Here is a 22,914-nt window from a genome sequence, read left to right on the forward strand (position 1 = left end):
CACTGAGATGGTCTCTGTGTGATCAAACTGTGTGCCATGAATGACTATTAGTTACACCACTTGCGCTTTAAAAGGGGGAGGAGATCGAAAGAAACTCTGGGTTTACCAAAGAAAACCCCCTCCCGACCAGGTTAGGTTCACAGAGTAAATTACTATGGTTACTGTCACAACCGGCTCAGAAGTAGTGACAATAAAGGGAAAATACGCAAACGAACCCATAATAAGAATTTATTATAAATGAATTAATACAACGTAACAGAACATAACCAAAACAATAAGAACAAAACAAGTTGTCCAGCAGGGAAAATCCAAGGATCCGGCCCGCCACGACTAAATGCAGTCTTCAATTATATCGGCAACAGGTGCACCTCATCAAGCAGGTTGGCACCAGGAGAATCACCTGAAACGCACACATAGGACCTGCAGGGGTCGTAACACCCTCCCCCATAAGAAAGGACCTAAATAACGGAAAAAGAATACAAAAACAAAACTTCATCATACCCCGCAGCTCTCTACAATTAGGTCCTTCACAATCACGACCCTGAGGAAGCGAATTTTAAAAATAGAATATAAAGAGCATGGCGATAATCAGCAGAAGAAGAAAAAAACAAGACATTAAGGTAGAGGGGCTCTAGATAAAGCATCGGCCATTATATTATCAGAACCTTTAATGTGGCGTATGTCCAAAGCATAGGACTGCAGGAACAGACACCACCGAGTAAGACGCTGGTTCGGGCTTCTTAAAGAATGCAAGTACGTAAGCGGGTTATGATCAGAATAAACTATCAATGGAACTACTTCCCCACCCACATAAACGTCAAAATGTTGGAGCGCCCTAATCAGAGCCAAAGTCTCCTTCTCAATGACGGAGTAATTCCGTTGATAGGAGGAGAGTTTCCTAGAGAAATAATTAACAGGTCGGTCAATCCCCTCATCATCGGCCTGCAATAGCACTGCTCCGGCACCCACATTACTAGCATCCACACATAACTTGAAAGGTTTATCAAACTGTGGAGCTACTAGGACTGGAGCAGATGTTAGAAGACACTTAATCTCATCAAAAGCTCGTTGACAAGCTGATGTCCACACAAATGACACTTTAGCCTTAAGCAAATCCGTTAATGGAGCCACTACAGTTGAAAAATTTGCACAAAAGTTACGGTAATAACCGACTAACCCGAGGAAACGCATCAGTTCTGGTTGGGCATCGAAAAAAATCAATGGCCTCCACTTTGGCACGCACCGGTCGTGCCAAACCAAACCAAAAACAACACGATTCATTAACCTTTGAAAAGTAGCTGGTGCGTTTCTCAACCCACAACTCATAACATTGTACGAAAACAAACCTGCAGATGTAATAAAAGCGGAAATTTCCTGGGCACGAGATGTCAAGGGAATCTGCCAGTACCCCTTGAGCAAATCAAATTTGCTCACAAACCTGGCTGAACCAATCTGATCGATACAATCATCCACTCTAGGAAGTGGGAAAGAGTCAGGCTTAGTTACTCGATTAACTTTCCGATAATCAGTACAAAAACGATAGGTGCCATCCGCTTTATTTACCAATAAACAAGGCGAAGCCCAGCCTGAAAAGGATGGCCTTGCTATATCGTTGTCAAGCATGTTCTGTATCTCAGCATCTAAATGCCTACGTTTCTCTGGTGAAACACTATAAAAACGCTGTCGAACAGGCTCAGCATTCCCAACATCAATATCGTGCTCTACTAGATGAGTACGAGAAGGTACATCTGAGAACAAGGTATTGAAACGTACAAAAAGAGCTTTTAAATCAGCACGTTGCAACTCACTTAAATGAGCAAACAGTGTGTCCAAATTAGCTAATGATTCTGAATTTTTGAGACGACCCAACAACCTTGCATTATCGGGAGACAGAACACCCTCATCAACATCTTGTAGGAACACAGATGAGACCATTTCAGCCACAATCACTGGCTTAACCTCGGTAACGTCACTGGAACGACAGTAATACGGTTTTAAAAGATTCACATGACACAACTGTGTGGGCTTCCAACGATTCGGAGTCTCGATCACATAATTTAGCTCGGAGACCTTCTCCACAACAGTGTAAGGACCTGCATATTGAGCTTGAAATGGTGACCCTTCTAAAGGGAAAAGAATAAGCACCTGATCACCAGGACTAAATTGCCGTCGTTGTGTTCTACGGTCAAAAAGAGATTTCATTTTTCTCTGAGCTGCAAACAATTTTTCACCAGCCCATTTCCCCGCCTCATACAACCTACGACGAAAATCATTCACATAGTTAATCAAATTTTTTGGAGGTTGAAGCTCATCACAGGAATCGCGCAGGACCGCCAATGGGCCCCACACCTTATGCCCAAAAACTAAATAATTCGGGCTAAACCCAGTGCTTTCTTGGCAAACCTCTCGGGCTGCCAACACCAACCATGGTAGCCCCTCCTCCCAGTCACTATCCATCTCTATACAATACGCACGTAACAGAGATTTAAGAGTTTGATGTAAACGCTCCAAGACTCCTTGACTCTCTGCGTGATAAGCACTAGACTTATTATGCCTAACCCGCAACAGTCGCAACACTTGGGAAAACAAGTGAGAAGTAAAATTGGAGCCTCGGTCACTCTGCAAAACCTTAGGAATACCAAAGACTGAAATAAATTGTGTTAGAGCTTTCACAACTGATCTCGCCGTAATCGTGCGGAGAGGATAAGCGGCCGGATAGCGGGTTGATGCACACATCACTGTTAACAAATATGTGCTTCCCGATTTTGATCGGGGCAAAGGACCAACACAATCAATAACTAAATTTTCAAATGGGGAACTAATGGCTGGGATCGGATACAAGGGAGCAGGTTTAATCTTCTGATTCGGTTTGCCAGCAATTTGACAAACATGACAAGTCCTAATATATTCACCAACATCTCTCTTCAATTTTGGCCAAAAGAAATGATGAAGAATACAATCAAAGGTTTTCCTTACACCCCAATGACCAGCTATATCCCCATGAGCTTCCTGCAGAACCAAAGAGCGAAACTTAAGAGGGACCACTACCTGGTAAACTGGATCATGTGGAAATGTTATTCAGTTAGAAGTGGGACGGCTGTGTTGTACAAATGTTTTTTACAGATAAGAGAGGAGATGGAGTCAGAAGGGAGGCACTGTCCTGATTGGTTGCCATGGAAAGGATCTGCCCAGAGACAAGAAAAGAGGAACAGAAAAAGAACGACGATACATACCTATAAATACTATTGACATGTGTGCTGAGGGTTGTTGGCTTTTGAGAGAGTGTGGAGAGTGACTGACAACCCAAAGCTTTGTTACCTTTTTACATCTGATAATAAACTTCTGTTAAATTTTGGAGAACGTCTCCGTGCAAATTTTTGAGCATGCAGGACTGCCTTTTAAGTCCAACAATTGGTGACCCGTGACGTGATTTGACGAGAGATAGTGACGATTTTTTGCCTTTTGGCGAGAACAGTCGGAACGGATTCATGTTCAACACACAGGTCGACCTAAAGATAAAAAGGTAAGCAGAAGCCTGTTTATTCAAAATTCTGCTATTGAATATACCTAAATTGCTGTGTGGAACTTGATGAACATTCCGAGTAAGTAAAAGTAAACTATAAAAGAAGTTTGAGAAATCAGATTTAAAAAGTAATAGTATAAGAATTGAAGAAATTAGAGACTGGGTCTCAATATTTTGTGCGTTGTGGTAATCGCGTCTGGGACGAAAAAGTCCAGGATAAATTAATATCCTTTGAGTCTGGGACTCATAAACTGCGTTGTGGTAATCACGTCTGGGACGAAAAAGTCCAGGATATATTAATATCCTTTGAGTCTGGGACTCATAAACTGCGTTGTGGTATTCGCGTCTGGGACGAAAAATAGGCCAGGGAATTACATCCCTTTGAGTTTGGAACTCATAAACTGCGTTGTGGTATTCGCGTCTGGGACGAAAAAGGCCAGGGTGAAATAAATCCCTTTGAGTCGGCGAACTCATAAAGGAATATTCCAAAATTGTTTGTTATATGTTTGAATGTTTTGGAAAGTGAATGCAGTTGCTGATGTGAAAATTAATGTGAAAACTGACTTAACTGTGTGACAAAGATACTGTATAATTTTTGCAAACTGTGAATAGAATTTGTGCGTAAAATGGCCGAATTTCAGAAAGAATGCGACGAATACGGGTGTCCGCCAGTATTGGTGCAGTGGCAAAATGTTACAGATATGTTATTAGCACAGGCAGAACCAAAAGATAGAAAGCAAAGACAGAAAGAAATTGATAAGTGTTGGGTAGCATTATGTGATGAGTGTGGATGGGAAAGTGCAGAAAAGGTGATGACTCCGTTAGCACCAAAAGTTAGAGAAATGGAGAAGAAAGCACACTGTAAGTTGCGTAGACATGTAGAGGAGAAAGATAAAGTAAAGTGGTATAATGCAGGGAAACATGGCAGTGAAGAAGACACCCTCAGGAAAAAACTAAGAATGTGGACTAGAGTGGCGTTAACAACCACAGCACTCAGTTCACAGAAGACACAGGGAGGTGAGAGAAAAGGGGAAGTGAACAGCTCAAAAGTCAAAGAGAAAAAGAAAGAGAATACAGGAAATGCTCAGACTAGCCCCTCTGCTCCGCCCCCAGAAAAACCCAACCCCACTTCATTATACCCAACATTAAGCCATCCCCCTCCATACGAACCGCCCAAACAGCAGGTAGTGATGACAATCAATGGGGGAGAAATGGATGTCGACGTAGATGACATTACTGATTCAATGGAAAAACTACACAAAGAGGTTAGTGAATTAAGACAAATAGTGACCACTGAAGTAGGCAGGACATTAAAGAAAGCAAATCAAACCATTCAGGATATAGAAAACACAAGACATAGGCAGGAGAACAGGGAACAGCCAGAAGAGGAGGCCTCTCAGGAAGGATCTCAGGTGAATGACAGTGAAGGTACTCAGGATAATATTATACATGCGAATCCGGTACATGCATCCACTCCTAAAGCACAGTCAGGGACCCACACACCACCAGGCCCGATAAAAGTTCAGATTACAGGGGATATGACTGTAGATGGGCCAATAGCAAACAGGCTGAGAAGCAAAACGGGGCCGTGGGAAAGGGAGCTTGTTTTATATGGCCCAGGCAATCAATTAATGGCACCCCAGATACAGGCACCATTGATGCACAGACCAGGGGGGAATCTTCAGTACCAGCCCTGGTCGCACAGTGACATGACGGCAATAACAAGTAAGTTGCCACCCATTACCTCAGGAGGCAGCAGATGGTTGAGTAAGCTGACAGCACTCAGCCATGGCACTGACTTGGCTTTGGGTGACTTGAGATGCCTGTTGGGTCAGATACTGACAGCCTCACAAATGCAAAATTTAGAGCTCGATGCAAATACTACGTATGTTGCAAATGAGATACCATTTACCAGAGTAAGCACTGTTGTAAGCCAAACTCTTCGTCGACTATATCCCGTGCCACCAACCGTGTACCAGAATATAAAATTCCGCATTAAACCAGGTGAGACTGGAGCAGCCTATTATTTCCGTTGTGCTGCTGAGTGGGAACAAATGGTGGAGGAAAACAGTTTAAATAACCCCGTGACACGAGACATATTTAGAACAGCAGTAATGACAGGAGCTCCAAATGGAGTAAAACAGGCAATGGAGAATAACCCAGATATCCCAGTGGCAAGTAACGAGGTATGGGAAAGACATTTAGTGCACCACACAGACAGAGCAGTTGAAAGGGCCACTAAGGAAGAGGAGGAACTTGAAAGAGTTAAAACACAGCTGTTAAAGCTACAGTTAGAAAAAGCAAAGGGCGAAGGTGTGACAAAAAAGGCTAGACAAATGCCACAGCATGACCACCCCAGAGATCCATATGAAGGGCCCCCATATAGTGGTTCACCCTTCGGGGGACCACCACAAGTACAGCAACACATGACCCCACCATGGGGCCAAGGAACAAATCATAGGCAGGGATCCCACTGGAGAGGAAACAGAGGCAGACAGGGAGGACGAGGGAGAAGGGGGCAGAGCGGGACACAGTGTTACATGTGCGGTGAAAATGGACATTGGGCAAGAAATTGTCCACGAAATGGGTCACAGACTCAAGGCCAATACAGCGGTCCACCTGCGGGGGGATGGGGTCCCCGAGGAGGTGGTTCCGGTGGTCAGGGCAGGGGACCACAGACCCCACACAACCCGGGGCAACACTTCCCGTCACCCTCCAACCTACAGGCGCCTGTGCACCCAACATGGGGCCCGGAGGGTGGGGCGGAGGAATGTTGAAGGGGCCCACAGAGAACCACCGTAAGAGGAATGGCCGAACCTCTCATGGAGATAGTGGTGAGTGATCGACCACTACAGGCTCTGGTGGATACTGGGGCCACATACTCTACTGTAACTAAGGGCACAATTGATAATAGTGATCTGACGAATCGCACAGTGGGAGTAATGGGGTTCTCTGGTGGGGTGGAAAAATGGCCTATGACCAAATTGTTGAGAGTGAAAGTCGCCAATCAGACATTATCGCACTCGTTTCTGTACTCTTGCAATGCTCCCATCCCCCTCCTAGGCAGAGATTTATTAATTAAATTAGGAGCTAGTATTTTATGTTCAGCTGAGGGAGTGATAGTGAAATTTCCAGATGGATCAGAAACAAATTGTTCTCTTTCAGGTCACACCACAGACAGTCAGTGGATGTTAACATCATGTGGTGAGCTAGAAGATGCTGACATATATTGGGTGGAGCTAGATTTGAGTGTAGCCCCCAACAGTGTTGTGTCAAGGTATAACGAACATCGTCAGTGGATCACAAACATTGACATATTTCTACCACCCATCGACCCATTACATTGCACGTTATTTTATGACAGGAATGACACCACACAATACCAAGATCTGTTCCAGGAAATAGAGGACAGCAAATGGGTGTTAAGGGGATCTGGTCTTATGGTAGGAAAAGAAGGAGTAGTGGCACCAGTTCTATTGACAGAAGAGCAGATGAAATGGTATGAAATGTCAGATACAACAGCACCACATATCTCCTTAGCATTGCATCCAAACCATGAGGCTAGGGAGCTAGGCAACATGACTAAGAGACTGTTAGCAGCTAATGATTGGAAGCCCACAGAGATGTGGGGTATCCTATATTCAGATACACAAAAAGCATATTGGGTGCAAGACCAAACAGAAGACACAGGGGTGTTGACACACAAACAGATCTCTAGATGCCATGGTAGGGAGCAGACAGACGCTGACGGAGCAGAAAATATGATTAACACATTGCCAGACAATTTATGGTCCCAGGGACCAACAGATGTGGGGTTTTGCAATATCAAACCTGTTAGCTTCGAATTGACCACCACCACACCTATTTGGGTCCCTCAGTACCGCAACAAACCAGAAGCAGAAGAAGGTGTAGCCACCACTGTTTCTGGACTGATTGATAAGGGAGTGATAACCCCTTATAGGTCCAATTGGAACACACCAATTTTTCCAGTGCCTAAACCAGCCACTAACAAGTACAGGTTGGTGCATGATTTACGTAACATCAACTCCATTGTAGCAACACCTACAATGACTGTACCAAACCCATATATTGCTCTGTCTATATTGACCCCAATGCACCAATGGTTCACGTGTATTGATTTGGCAAACGCTTTTTTCTGCATCCCAATCGCAGAGGATTGCAAAGCATGTTTGGCTTTTACATACAGGGGCTGCCAGTACTCTTACAACAGACTACCCCAGGGGTTTATTTTGTCACCAGGAATTTTTAATCATGTTTTAAAACAACAGCTACAGGATTGTAGCTTACCTGAGAACTGTGTCATGATCATGTTTGTTGACGACCTACTCTTGGCAGCCACAACTGAAAAGGCGTGCCTGGAGGCTACCAGAGTTGTGTTGCTTCAGTTGCACAAGTCTGGTTTCAAGGTAAGCAAGGACAAACTGCAGGTGTGCAGACCTTGTGTTACATTTTTAGGCCGATTGATCACGGCACAGGGATCAACTTTGACAGGGACACAAAGACAGGGTATACTCAGCCATCCAAAGCCAACTACAGTGAAAGATATGTTGTCGTTTTTAGGCCTCACAGGATTCAGTAGGCACTACATTCCCAAGTATGTTTCACTGACTACACCACTCAGGCAGTTGATTAAAGAGCATGGCATGAAAAATCTGAAAGCAGAACTTCAGTGGACACAAGAGGCTGAACGGATGTTCATTGACCTCAAGACACAGCTAGCTCATGCTGTGCACCTGAACTGTGCTAACTATGAGTTACCTTTTTTCCTGGATGCCTCAGAATCTGGCTCCAGCGCACATGGTGTCCTGTTTCAGAAAGACCAAGGCAGGAGGAAAGTGTTGATGTATGCTAGTGTGTTGTTAGACTGTGTAGAGCAAAGACAACCACTTTGTTCTCGATTTGCAGCGGGTTTAGCTAAAGTTGTGCACAAAACATCACACATTGTAATGGGCCACCCACTGACAATACTCACCACACACTCCATCATGTCATTCGTAAATTCAGCATCATTCACGTTTTCACCACTGAGACAGAGAATAATAGCTAAGATTTTGACCAGCCCCAATTTCACATACACACATGAAGGCATTAATATGGCTGATCTGATGGGAGATGGACAGCCGCATGACTGTGCACCCATCACCGAGAGAGCATCCAAAGTAAGAGAAGATCTGTCTGCAGTGCCATTGACAACCCCACCGCCAGTTATGACATTGTTCACAGATGGTTGTTGTTTCAGAGCAGAGGATGGAAGTCTGAAGGCAGCCTATGCAGTGGTTGAACAGTTAGGGAACTCATTAGAGACGAGAGATGCAGGGAAATTGGAAGGAAAGCAGTCAGCACAAAGAGCTGAAATGATAGCAGTAACAAGAGCCCTCTACTATGCTGGTGAGAACAGTGTAAATATTTATTCCGATTCCGCTTATGTAGTGACAGCTGTCCATGTTGAATTGCCCTTATAGCAGAGGTGTGGTTTTATCACATCCTCAGGTCGACCAATCATGCATGCATGCGAAGCCAGAGACCTTTTAGAGGCTCTGATGATACCCACAGAAGTGGCAGTAATTAAGTGTCCAGGTCACTCCAAAAGTGACTGCCCCATCACTGATGGTAACAATGCAGCTGATCTAGCTGCCAAAACTGCAGCTGGCTATGTAGCAACTCAGCAGGTGGTGAGATCAGAAAGAGCCTGTAGTGATCTTTTGCCCCGTTTCACTCGAGAATATTTGGTTAAAGAACAACAGAAATCTGCCCCTGAAGAACAATCAGTCTGGTTGCAGCATGGAGGTATATGCTCGCCAGATGGTCTATGGCAAGCGCCAGACGGACGTCCGGCATTGCCTGCCTCTCTGACCGGTTCAATCTTGACTCAAGCTCATGGGGTAAGCCATGTGAGTGACAAGCAAATGATGAGAGCTCTCGAACATTGGTGGCATCCGTTTTTGCAGTCCATGGTGTCAGGTCATGTGACAAGTTGTTGTATCTGTCAGGAACACAATGTAAAACCCAGCATCAAGCCTCAAAAAGGCTCTTTCCCATTAACGTCTGGTCCGGGGGAAGAAATTGTGATTGACTTCACAGATATGATTGCACGGGTACATGGCAAACGCTATGTTTTGGTGATTGTTGATTATTTCACTGGTTGGCCAGAAGCATATCCTGTCGGCCGAGAGGATAGTACGGCTGTGATAAAGTGCTTAATCAATCAATACATACCACACTATGGGTTCCCACGTCGTATCAGATCCGATAACGGTAGCCATTTTAAAAATGAACATCTGAAAGTGGTTGAACAGGCTCTAGGCCTCACACATGCGTATGGTGCCGTTTACCATGCAGCCAGCCAAGGTAAGGTTGAACGCCTTAACCTGACGATTAAACTGAAATTGGCTAAAATCTGTGCACAGACTACATTGAACTGGCTGTCAGCCCTACCCATTGCTCTCATGTCTATTCGTTCTTCTGTTAACAGGATCTCTGGCTTTACACCTTTTGAATTGCTTACAGGTCGTCAATTTCCAGGCCCAACCACGGCGTTAAGAGAGGACAGCGTGCAGCCATTGTCACATACTGTGTATTTTGATAAACTAACCGCTCTGATTCGAACCTTTTCCCATCAGGTAACCCCTGTTCCAGCTGAGCCACTCACCCCAGTCACAGCTGACTGGGTAAGGATCAGGACTTTCCGCAGAAAGTGGAGTGAACCACGGTGGTCACAACCCCAACGAGTAACAGCTCGCACCTCACACTGTGTGCAACTACAAGGAAAGGGAGATACTTGGTTCCATTTAACATCCTGTGTAGCTTGTGACCCCCCTTCTAGGTCTCTTGCTGACACTGGTTTGGACCTGAGGACTCAGGTCCAAGAGAGGGAGGATACACAGAGTGACGATCACTGTGCAATAGGTTAATTGTTACAGCTATTGAAAAGAAAGAATCTCCACCCCCATACAGTATGCCTTTGTTATCAAGTGATCTAGCAGAAAATGAAGGAGAAGATGATGTGTGACCTCTTACGAGGTCAAGAGAGGGAATTGTGGAAATATTATTCAGTTAGAAGTGGGACGGCTGTGTTGTACAAATGTTTTTTACAGATAAGAGAGGAGATGGAGTCAGAAGGGAGGCACTGTCCTGATTGGTTGCCATGGAAAGGATCTGCCCAGAGACAAGAAAAGAGGAACAGAAAAAGAACGACGATACATACCTATAAATACTATTGACATGTGTGCTGAGGGTTGTTGGCTTTTGAGAGAGTGTGGAGAGTGACTGACAACCCAAAGCTTTGTTACCTTTTTACATCTGATAATAAACTTCTGTTAAATTTTGGAGAACGTCTCCGTGCAAATTTTTGAGCATGCAGGACTGCCTTTTAAGTCCAACAATCACCAGCAAAGTTGGTCCCATGAGGGATCCATGTTCTCATTAATAACCCATCCTGCAAAAAATAACCATTAGAAACATCTCTGATTTGGTCAGAAGGAAGAACAAGGTCAAATAATTCACTAAGACTAGAATCATCTTTTTGACCTGCCACCATCTCAGACCGAGAGAGAGAAAGAGACTGGAGCCCAGCAAGATCCGGCTTCATGGACACTTCAGAATCATAAGACCCAAATGCAGAAGGGGATTGATTATCACTCATAGCTCGAGTCACAGCACAGGCTGGATATACATCACAAGGCCTCAGAGCCTCTTCACTTGGTTTCCCTGGAAAAACTGGAACAGAAGAAACCACAAGAGATGAAAAGCGGTCACCCCACACCTTGCCACCTGCCAAATTATTGCCCAAAATGACATCAATTCCCTCAATGGGCAGCGAGGGCCGCACTCCAACCACCACTTCTCCCTCCACCAGGTCAGAAGACAACACAATTTTATGTAGAGGCACAGACATCGTATTCATGCCAATTCCCCTGATAAGGACACTAGTCCCTGTATCACTCTCAGAGGAAAAAGGTAAAACAGAATGTAACACAAACGATTCTGAAGCCCCAGTATCTCGTAATATTTTTACAGGTACTCTTTCCCCATCTAACAAAGACACATACCCATTGGTAATAAATGGAGCATACTCAGAGTCACCCTTGTTCACTATCTTACAGGCAGCAATAGGTTCACAAGTCAAATCAATGATATTATTAGGCACAGTTGTAACAGAAAACACAGACTTTACCCTCACATTAGTTTTTGAAGCCTTACTTTTCGACTTCAAAACAGGGCAATCACTTTTCGAGTGTCCTCTATTATGACAATAGTTACAAGCCAGATCAGAATTTCGTAACGGTACAGAATCAAATTTAAACTCCGTTGTATTTTTACGAGATTCTCCAAAACCAGTCTTATGAGTTACAACATACTCGTCAGCCAACACAGCAGCTCTACTAACGCTGGTGACTTTCTGTTCATTTAAATAAGTGACTATTCGGGCAGGCAGAGAATTTTTTAACTGCTCAAGCAGTATTAACTCGCGTAACTGCTCTAAAGTCGTTATCTCAGAGGAGTTACTCCAATGATTAAAAAGTGTGGTGAGCCCACGGACAAATTCAACGTGAGTTTCATCTGCACCTTTTACAAGAGTTCTAAATTGTTGCCGATATGCCTCTGGTACAAGCTCATATGCTTTAAAAACAACGTCTTTAACAATAGCATAATTCACACTATCAGCAGTGATAAAGCCGAATAAGCCTCTTGAGCTTTTCCGGTAAAAACACACTGCAGCAACAATGTTCGTTCTTTATCTGGCCAATTTTTAGCTTCCGCTAATCGTTTTTTTGTCTTTTCCTAAATTTGTAGTATTTTTTTTAGATAATTTGCAGGGGTCGTAACAGTTACTGATTCTGAGTATAAATTACCTCTCTTTTAGAAACGGGCTTGAGTTTCCCCGCTTTCTCGGGTTTGACATACCTCACATTCTGAAACGGAAAACCCAAAGTTTCCCTCATTTCAGGGTTAATATACTTTTTTTTAGTTTTCACTAAACCTCTATCTGAAACGGGCCCCAGGTGTCAAATCCAGGTATCGGTGTATTATTACTGGACTACATAGTATTAACATCATAACAGCCTCAGCACTGCCAGATCTTTAGATCTATCAACACTTAACCCTAACATAATAAAAACACTTTTACATCCTACTGGAATAAGTCTACTAGATGGAGGAATTAAATGGTAAACAGTTTATGCTTCAATGACATATTAGGAAAACCATTAGAATTATTAGGGATAGGGTAGGATGTAAAAGTGTTTTATTGTTAGGGTTAAGCGTTGATAGATCTGAAGATCTGGCAGTGCTGAGGTTGTTATGATGTTCATATACACTCTTAGAAGAGATTGAACCTTTAGAGTTAGAAAAAGAACTTTAAAGTTCAAATATGAACTTCTAATGATTAAAAAGGTTCAAAGTTGAACTTATAAGTTCTATAAGTAACCTTTTGTTAGTTGGTATACTGTTAGAAGTTCTTTTTAGAACCTCTATTGTGGCAAAAGGGTTCAAATTAGAACCTGGCCTGTTACCAAGGTTCCTTTTTGAACCTTTTCTGAGATGGACTAGATTTTCTGCTGTTTAGTTGTTGATGTTATTATTATCCTTATTAATATAATTTTATTATAATCATTTTAGCCTACTGTAGTTTACATTTACATTATTCATATTTAAAGATTATTAATATATAAAACATTTAAATACACAAACAATTTGAGAGTTGACCACCACCATCTCAAACAATAAACATGTCATTTCCCCATGAAAAACACAGAGAAAAACATCTCCAATCGTTTTAACTTATTTCAAACATCAAAAATGACATAGACTTATGAGTTCAAGAGCCAGTGCTACGTTCAAGCAATGCTTCTTCCCAAATACTACTTGGAAATAGCGTCGGAAACTGCGCTCATAGTCGGACATACGATTTATGAACTCAGGGGAGATCAATCAAGCACGAGCACAGGGAGACGAGTTACATGATCCAAAATGCTTGCAGTGACATTAGCGCGGAGCTAACTTATGCGAAACGTTAAGAAACTGTCAAGTATTTGACTGGAACACTACGAGGTCGGAAGTGGGATATTTCAACTCGACTTCGCCTCGAACGAAGTCTTGCGTTCAAATGTCTCTCGCGCCCGTGGCCCAGCTCAAAACCGTTACAAACTCTGCTGCGCGAGCGCAGGAACTGAGATGAAATGCTCGAATAGGCCCATCTGAGGTAAGACTTAACAAAATCACCATGACCAAGGCCGGACTTACCATTGGCCTTGACTGGGCACCAGCCCAGGGGCCCCGCCCTTCAAGGGGCCGCCTGCTCTCGTTCATTTGATTTGTTTAGTTATATGCCAGTCATTTTATTTTTCATTTAAACTTTGTGCATTGGCCTACCAAGGTTCAATAGCACTGCCTTATGTAAGGAATGATGTCGTTTAATTGGCTAAACGTTCCGTCAGTCATGTTGGCGTTTCCTGGTTGGTTATTTGTGGATTCTATCCATCATGTTTACCTCAGTTGAAACCTGTCTGCTCATTAAGACGCTTGTTCTAATGGCTGACAAGCGCAATCGCAGTGCGGCGCTTAATGAAAACCAAAAACCGAGAGACAAGAACGCGAAAGAACAGCATTTAGAAAATAATGATTCTTTATACCCATGGCACCACACCTTGATCTTTAGGCAGAGAATCCAGAGCATACCTGTCACCATCTCCCGCCAGGCCGCCACCCTCCGGTTTTATTTCTTCTTTGAAACTCGCGGACCGACGGGAGCCGGAACGCGTTCACTGGGTGGCTCTGTGGCTTGAGCCGCTGCCCATTTGCCCTCACAGGCTGGCGCCCTTTGGTAGACGAAGTAGAGTAGAGAGGATTCACATCCCCGCGAAAAACTTTCTCTGAATACACCGCTATATGATTCCACTCCGCGTTATCCATTTGACGCTCGCTCCTCACAGTCTGTGTCCGCTCACTGAACACGACAGATCGGTTCATCCACAGGTAGATGCCGTAGAGTGTACTAGCTGTTGTTACACTTTCTTTGCTTTTACAAAAAACGTGTTATGAAAAGTGTTGTGTTCTGCAGACATCTCTGAATAAAAACTGGTAATATAGAGTTTATTTCTAATATTTCCCATTCTGTGACCATAAGCGGTTCTTGTAAATAATATGCAAACACTGTTAAATCCATCCATGTAAATAAAAAATGAAAACATTCTGCTAACTAACAAACAAAGTTAAAACAACCGAACTACGGGACGCGTGAAGGGACAAACTGCTCGTGCTTTTTCAAACTGCGTTTAGATAGTCATTTCATTTCTGACGTTGAGATCTCTGGCAAAATGTAAATGCTAAATTAAGATGATACCTTGCAGATATACCATTCATGGATTGATGGCCTGTGAGCTGCATTAAACAGTCTCTTAGATTTACATTTTAGAATTTGACATGAAAATGATGTTATGTTAGTCATAAAGTAATTAAAATATTTAAAACGATTTATAACAGAGGGGTGCCCTATTTGCCCTGCACAACCTCAGTTAACTAGACTTTACAAAACTATGGACCTATCTCATTATTATGAAACTATTTAAGCCATAATAAGACGTTTCATCTCATTATGAATACAATTTTAATGTGCATTTCAAACTCATAGATCTGTCATATGCTTTACTGATGGTATTGCAATAGAATACTAATATATTTTTAACACTTTACACCGTTGCATTTGTTAACATTAGTTAAGCATTAGATTACATGTCTGCATTTGTTGTTAATCTTTATTTTCGGTATTTAGTAATATTTTTAAAAACATTGAACATGCACCATGAACTAACATGAACAATTGTATTTGGCATTAACTAACAATAAACAAGATTAATAAATGCTGACTGTATTGTTCATTGTTGGTTTCATGTTAATGCAGGGATCTCAAGATCCTCCAGAAATACAGGCAAAACACACATTTGTTCCTTTTTAGTAGTTTTCTTATTATGAATCAATAAATTTAATTTTAATATACATAATGGTAGGGCTGTATGATTATGTCAAAAACTGTAGTCCCCTTGATATTGTAATGTTGATTGGATTTTACATTTAAGTATGTTTGAAACTTCCTACATGCTATAAATGCACCACTTGTGGCCCCCACTGTCAAAACAAGCATTATAAACGTGTAAACCAATGAACAAGTGTCATTGTTGGTCATTGGAGAAAAAAACATTTACTAATGCTAACAAACATATGATTTTAAATAGTACGGGGGCCCCGAAAACAACTCAAGCCCAGGGGCCCCCATCCTCCTAAGTTCGGCCCTGACCATGACCTTTATGAAAACATGAAAATAAAACAAATGAAATGTAACATTGTTACTGACTGTAGGCTACATTAAAATACAGACTAAAGCTCTGTTAGTTAACCGATTTCAAAGTGACCTTTTTTCTATTTAGGACAGTGTAAAAGTTATAGTGCTACAAAGGCAACATTTGTGTTAGTTATTACACCCCTTCACTTTCTTTTAAATAGAGAAAAAGATAAACATATATCACTGAAAGGGGGAAAGATGCTAAGACGCAGGTGACAACGCACCTGCAAAATGGATGAACCGCATTTCTAGCAAATATGGACAACAATCAGAGCGTAAGTACTGAATGTTAATGAAGATTTATGTGTTTAAAGTAAAAAAATTAGCTTTCTTATTGAACAGTTACAAGTTGGCAACTGTATGTCTGCAAGGCACAACAAGCAGAAATAAACAATCTGTTTATTTAGGTAAACGTGTTGATTTAGTGACTATTATCATTTATTCTGTCAAGTATAGAACTAAACTTCATAACATAAATTAGGGCTGCTCGATTATGACCAAAATCATAATCACGATTATTTTGGCCAATATTGAGATCCCGATTATTTAACATGATTACTCACTAAGTTTTAAAACAACATAGAAAATAAAAAAACTTGGCTTTAAACTGTCAATTCAACTGAAAAATAAATGTAAAGAAATAGCACAGCTGAACAACTGTAAAAGAAGGGGGTGCGCTGGATTTATACCACAAGAAAAGAGATGATCCTTGCAAAATGGAATGCGGCACAATATCGTTTTACGTCGATTATTTTGTTTTTGTAATTGTTGAAAACCAAAATTGACGATTACAATTATTTTCGATGAATTGCACAGCCCTAATATAAATCTGTTAATACATTCTGTGTTGGTCAGCTGCATTAAGTCAGCAGTAGTCTGTCTTAAAGGGATACTTAACCCAAAAAAATGTAAATTCTGTCATCATTTAGTCACCCTCGGATTGTTCCAAACATGTATAAATTTCTTTGTTTTGTTGAACACACTGGAAGATATTTGGAAGAATGTCGGCTCTCATCCCCCATTTACTGCCATAGGGAAAATAAATACTATTTAGATTCAACTTTATTGTCATTGCACATGTACAAGGCACACTGTAAACCCGAATAAGTTGGGAAAACTCAAAAAATTTGAGGTAATCAGTTACATCAAATTTTTGGAGTTATGATGTTCCCAATTTTAAGTAAGCAAAACTTTTTGTTTTGAGTTTGTTGTACTGTTGTTGACTCCTTTTAATTTTGAACAATTTTAAGTAAGCAAAACTAGTCAGTTTTGAGTTTGTTGTACTGTTGTTGACTCCTTTTAATTTTGAACATTTAGCAAAGTAACTTTTTTTTATTTACAGCTAAATAAATGAAAGGTCTTAAGACAACCTAAACAGTTCAGCTGCATCAACAATTAACAAACAGCCTTCACAGAGAGTGCTGCAACACACACACGACTGCTATTGCACCTCCCACAACCTAAGCATAAGCACCACTCTTCTGAACGATGGTAACCCCAAAAGTCAAAAATACAACAAACTCTTCTAAATATCCAAGATAATTGAACATTCATCATTAACAAGGCTTTTTCCTTTCTAAAAACTCATAAAATAACACTTCATTTCAAAATTTACTTTCCTAATGCAGTCTCACGCAAAGCATGCTGGGAACTGAATTTCATTCTCAACAAATCATCTTGAATTAACTTGTTGAAATTAAGTTAAACTAACTCAAAAGTAAGAATTAGTTACAGGAACTCAAAACATTTAAGTTAGGAATTTTTTTTATATAAAATTAAGTTTACACTACTTAAACTGTTTAATTTCTTTGAACATTCGGGTTTACAGTGCAACGAAATGTGACCTCTGCATTTAATCCATCCAGAGAGTAGTGAACACACGCACAGCAAGTGGTGAACACACGTACCCCCGGAGCAGTGGGCAGCTATCACTGCAGCGCCCGGGGAGCAAGTAGGGGTAGGTGCCTTGCTCAAGGGCACCTCAGTTGTTACCCGCCAGCCCTGGGAATCGAACCGGCAACCTTCTGGTCAGGTTTGGATACAGGTTACAGTAAGTATACTATATAACGTCTATTTGTGAAGAAAAAAAACATCCACATAAGATTACAGCAAACAACATTAAGAAGAGTAATACAGAATAGAATAGCTAGGTAAAACGAAATGAATGTATAATATAAAAGGAGTAAGGAATAAAAGAACAAAAGTATAAGGAATTATATACAACACAAATAGGTCTTTACTCTCAAGTCAGAATTTAATAATCTCTAGAAAATACACACACAGTTGCTTTAAGAAATTCAGATCCTACAATATCATCTTGTTATTTCAAGATTACTGCTGGTTGGTTTTCCAGCCAATGCGACCAGGCCCCTACAAATGATCCAGAATGCAGCAGCACGTCTGGTCTTCAATCAGCCACGTCACATCCCCGCTCATTTCACTCGCATCAAAGTTAAGTCGCTGACATTAGCCTTCATTGACTCCATCACTACAAAATATATTCCACAAAAGAGGTCTTGCTCTTCTTCATACTTTTCTTCCTCAGTCCTCATCCAGCACATCTTGTCAGGAATCGGGAGGCAGAACCCAAGCGAAGGCAGCGATGATGGAAACAAAGATTTTAATAGAACAAACACAAAGCAAAAAACCCACTAGAGGGTAAAACAACAGAACAGGGGGATAAGGTAACAGATTCAACAGGACACAATAAACTGACTAGACAAAATAAAACAATACTTGACATACACGAAAACTGACCTAACGCAACATCATACAGGGTAACAGACCAAATAGCACAACGAACGAGCACAAGACGGCAAACACAGGAGAATTATATAGGGGAAACTAGCAAGGGATAATTACAAAGGGACAGGTGTCAGGAATGAAACACTGATGGGAAGCTAAACGAGGAAACGAGGGGGACGGGGTCAAAGACGAGACTGGAGAACGCATGACCATCTTAAACAAACAATGATCACGCGTTTCCACAAAAAACACGTGAGACTGTCATGACCCTGCCACAAGACTAGAAAATCATGACAAGGTGAGGCAGGATCATGACAACATCTTTTGACTTTTACACATACTTAAAATGGTTCATTCTGTGCAGAGTTAGTAAAAACATCATTATAAACTATTGTGAATTATTTTAATTCAATGGGCCTCATTCATAAAACACGAGCTGAATGATTTTTTGTGTAAATGGTTCGTAAAGTCGTTTTGACGTACATTTTCGGATTCACGAAAATGTTCGTATTTTCAAAATGTTAGTTGGTACGAAAGAAGTGTTCACCTGCGCTCCATACCACGTGTAAATGGTGCGTAAAACCGCACCTAACGTTCTGTATTCTTTTAGACAAACTGACACTGCATTTTGATGCACAATGTATCATAATGATATTTCACGAGTTTTTTGCCCTGTCTTTTATCATTTTTACTCTTTAGCTTTGGGTAAAACGCAGAGCTCGTCACATCCTCTTTTAGACAGCCGTCCAATCACAGTGGAGAAGAGGCGGGACAAACACTACATTGACCAACCATCATGCACAACAATGGAGAAGTTAATATTAATGGTTACTGCATTTTCATATTAAGCAATATTATTCGAAATAAGATACTAGTAACAAGTCGGCTAACTGTTGCGGATATTCTAAATCACAGCAAACAACGCATCTCCAGAATAACGCGCAGAGCCTCCAAAGCGTTCTCAAGCGCCACCAGCTGGTCATTTTCATAAGAGCACCAGGTATTATTATTTTAGCTGGCTAAAAACGCTTTGGTGGACACAGTTTAATGGATTATTTTTTTTGGTTAAGCATACAGCCTAATGGTATTTTATGCATTTATGCAATATAATGTAGCCAAACCAGATAATAAAGTCCAGTGGATTCCAGCATTCCTAGATACGCAATTTGCTTAGCAGTAATTCATAGGCGGGGATTATGCTAACGAATGAGCGTGCATGCGCCCGTTTACGAATGATTGGAATTCATTAACATACACACATTTTATTACGAAATCTGACGTTTACGAAGTATTTGTGATATATTTGCGAATGTTTCATGAATGAGGCCCAATTTGTTTTTATATGTTGATGATTTACAGATGTCATGTTTTGCATTGATGTTATAATAAAGATTATAGCGCTTATATGGTAATGCAAAGATCTCTTTGCATAGAAATTGGTCCAATTCTGGTCAAAAATACCAAAACAGAAAAAAAAGATATAAAAATTTGTACAATTTGTCCAAATTTCTCATTTAATATAACATTTGCCAGGTCGTGCTATGACAAAGGCTGTCTGATTGTACTAGACTGAATAGTTTTCTGTATCTCATGCTTATAGTACTTTTCCGTTAAGTTTCTTAAGTAGCATATGTGCGTGTGATTTAAAGTTATAAAAATGTCAATTGCAATTTTTTGATAACATGTTTTAGTGATTTCTCAGAGAGCTAAAGGAGTAATCATAAAGCCCTTTCTACGACCCAGAATTCGCCCCACATAAATTTAGGGTCAGTGGCCGCAACTGGTTATGTGGCTCTTTTAGATCAATGTGAGGAATCCAAGATATTCACTCTGTTTACATTGATTCTTTTGTTGAGAGAACATTTTAAAATCAGATTTCTTACAGTGTACTAAAAAGTGGATTATGACTTTAAGAATAATTTTACCAATGCCTCGTGATATTCAGTAAAATCTAAACATATTTTAAATGTTGTCTGTGATCTAAAATCTTGAATTGTATCCAATCATAATTCATTTTTCCATTTTTGTACCATGTCTTGAGCCCTCTTCTTTTGTTTATCATGTTGGCCAAAAGGTTTTTAAAGAAGGAAGCGACAAAGTTGCCTTTGGAGACAACAAAATCTCATTGGCCATACAGTATGTATTTAAATGATTGACTTTGTCTAAACTCTGTGTCATTAATCTTCCTCTAGCATCAAGATTTTTTCTCGATTGATGTTAAACTCTTGTCATTGTTTTTTGTGTTTTTTATTCAAAAACTGCAGTTTCTTGCCACGTTTTCAAATGCTTTATTTAGTGCAACATCTGCCTTGCCACTGGGTTTATACACATTTAAACAAATCCAGTCATTTCTCCTCTATTATATCCATGTAGGTCTTTTTAATCCCCTCCACCTTGATCATTCCACTTCGACGTGAAAGAGCTGCATCCAGTGAAATGGAGTCAGTGAAATGCAGAGATGCAGCAGTACAGTGTAATGTACAGCAGGATGAATGGTGTAATGCATCAGAGGTCTTCTAATACAAGAGGACAAAAATGTACTTGATAAAATGTTATGTTCATTAAGTTTGCCAATGTCTCTCTGCACCTTCTGTCTATGATTTATTTTATATTCTGTCCCAAATATTGAGAAAAATAAAATGAGCATACAAAGGAAGAGAAATTTGCACTTTATTGTTTTTAATTAGAAAAATGATGTTAATTAACCAAGGTGCTTGCAGGCATGTGCAATAAATGCTCCATTATCGACATGAAAACAAAATAGTAAAACTCAACTCCTCTGCGCATTCATGAATGATGAAAACAGAATCGTAATTAAATATCATTACAGTTACTGTTATTTTAGTTGTAGTTATAATTCAAAGTGTGATCGAGTGGAAAAACAGTGACGTTGGGGCAGAGAATGGCATGACGGTTCTGATTTTCTTTTTTACAGTTATTTTATAACCAGCTGGTGTCTGTTTAACAAGCCCTATCAAATAAGGATGTCTCAATTTGCATTCACAGGGACAGTTCTCCCAAAAATGAAAAGTATGTCATCATTTCCTCACCCTCAGATTGTGTATTGCTGAAGATATTTGAAAGAACTAACCACAGATCTCATCCCCCATCAACCCCTATATTTATTTTCCCTACTATGGCAGTAAATGGGGATGAGATCTGTTTGGTTACTTACATTCTTCCTGCAATACACAATAAAGTACTATATAAATGCCTCATTCATTCATATTTACTGTTACATAATAGCATAAATCTGTTACAGTTTAGTAATGTTACAGTTTGAGCGGTACGATGCTATATATGGAATTCTTATTTCCTTGCCCCAGAGAGTACGATCACATATGTGGGATTTCAGAATGTACAGTGACAACTATGGAGGACTAAACCTACAAAAATTATAAATAAATAAACGTATAAATAAATAAATATATAAACGAATAAATGTAATAATATGAAAATAAATAAAGGAATGAATGGTTTGATAAAACAAAATAATTCGTTTTAGCTATTATTGATCTTAGCTTTAACTTTTCTTTTCATTTTTTAAATTGATTTATTATTTTTTGTGTCCATTTTTTATTATTATTATTTTTTTTAGATTATTTTATTTATCATTTCCTTTTATTTTTACATTTATTTATTTATACGTTTATTTATTTTTATATTTATTTATTATCGCATGTATTTATTTCCACTTTTATTTATTTATTCTTGAATTTATTCTTACTTTTATTTGTCTTGTATGATAATTAGATGGGTTGGTCTTGCCTACTATTGGTTCAGCATAGATTGAAGCATTTGATCGATTACTCTTGACTTGTTTTGGACTAACGTCACGTCACTCACTGATCGTTTGCTTCGTGTATAACGTTAAGTAACTATGGCGGGCGCACAATTAGCTAGAGAGTTACAGCATTTAGCCAATGAAGTCGATAACCATGCATCAAATGACTGTGTGTCATTTAGATTAGGTGCGCTTATTGATGATTTATTACAGATTGACGGCGAGATAAGTGACAAAGTTCTTCAAAATCTGTGCGAGTCAGAGGGTGCTAAGGTGGTGACCAAGTTCCGGTTACAGGTCCTCTGCCAAAGAGGTGCATGAACGACCTCAGCAGATTCGTCGATTCTGAAAGCACAAGACGACTTGATATTAAGATGTCTAATAAACACAGACTTTCTTGTTACATGATTTTGACATTCTTGTTAAGATTGCAAATTATTGGTATGATCGCCCGTAACGGCTGAAGCGAGGTGAAAAAATAAATAAAGCGATTTGACACGGGAT

The 22,914-nt window shown here is 40.4% G+C and overlaps 1 protein-coding gene across 1 annotated transcript; it reads left to right on the forward strand.

Annotated features, from left to right (window-relative positions):
* The first annotated feature begins 3,683 nt into the window (after nt 1-3,683).
* LOC130550149 (uncharacterized) lies at nt 3,684-10,424 on the forward strand. Its single transcript, XM_057327539.1, has one exon. The coding sequence runs from the start codon at nt 4,150-4,152 to the stop codon at nt 6,298-6,300; it is 2,151 nt and encodes a 716-aa protein (XP_057183522.1). The 5' UTR covers nt 3,684-4,149; the 3' UTR covers nt 6,301-10,424.
* The last annotated feature ends 12,490 nt before the right edge of the window (nt 10,425-22,914 follow it).

The sequence above is a fragment of the Triplophysa rosa genome, unplaced genomic scaffold (genome assembly GCF_024868665.1).
Source record: "Triplophysa rosa unplaced genomic scaffold, Trosa_1v2 scaffold246_ERROPOS420716+, whole genome shotgun sequence".
In the NCBI taxonomy this organism is placed as follows: domain Eukaryota; kingdom Metazoa; phylum Chordata; class Actinopteri; order Cypriniformes; family Nemacheilidae; genus Triplophysa; species Triplophysa rosa.

Excerpts from the sequence above, each read along its gene's own strand:
- LOC130550149 (XM_057327539.1), top strand. The coding sequence starts at position 4,150 with ATGGCCGAATTTCAGAAAGAATGCGACGAATACGGGTGTCCGCCAGTA.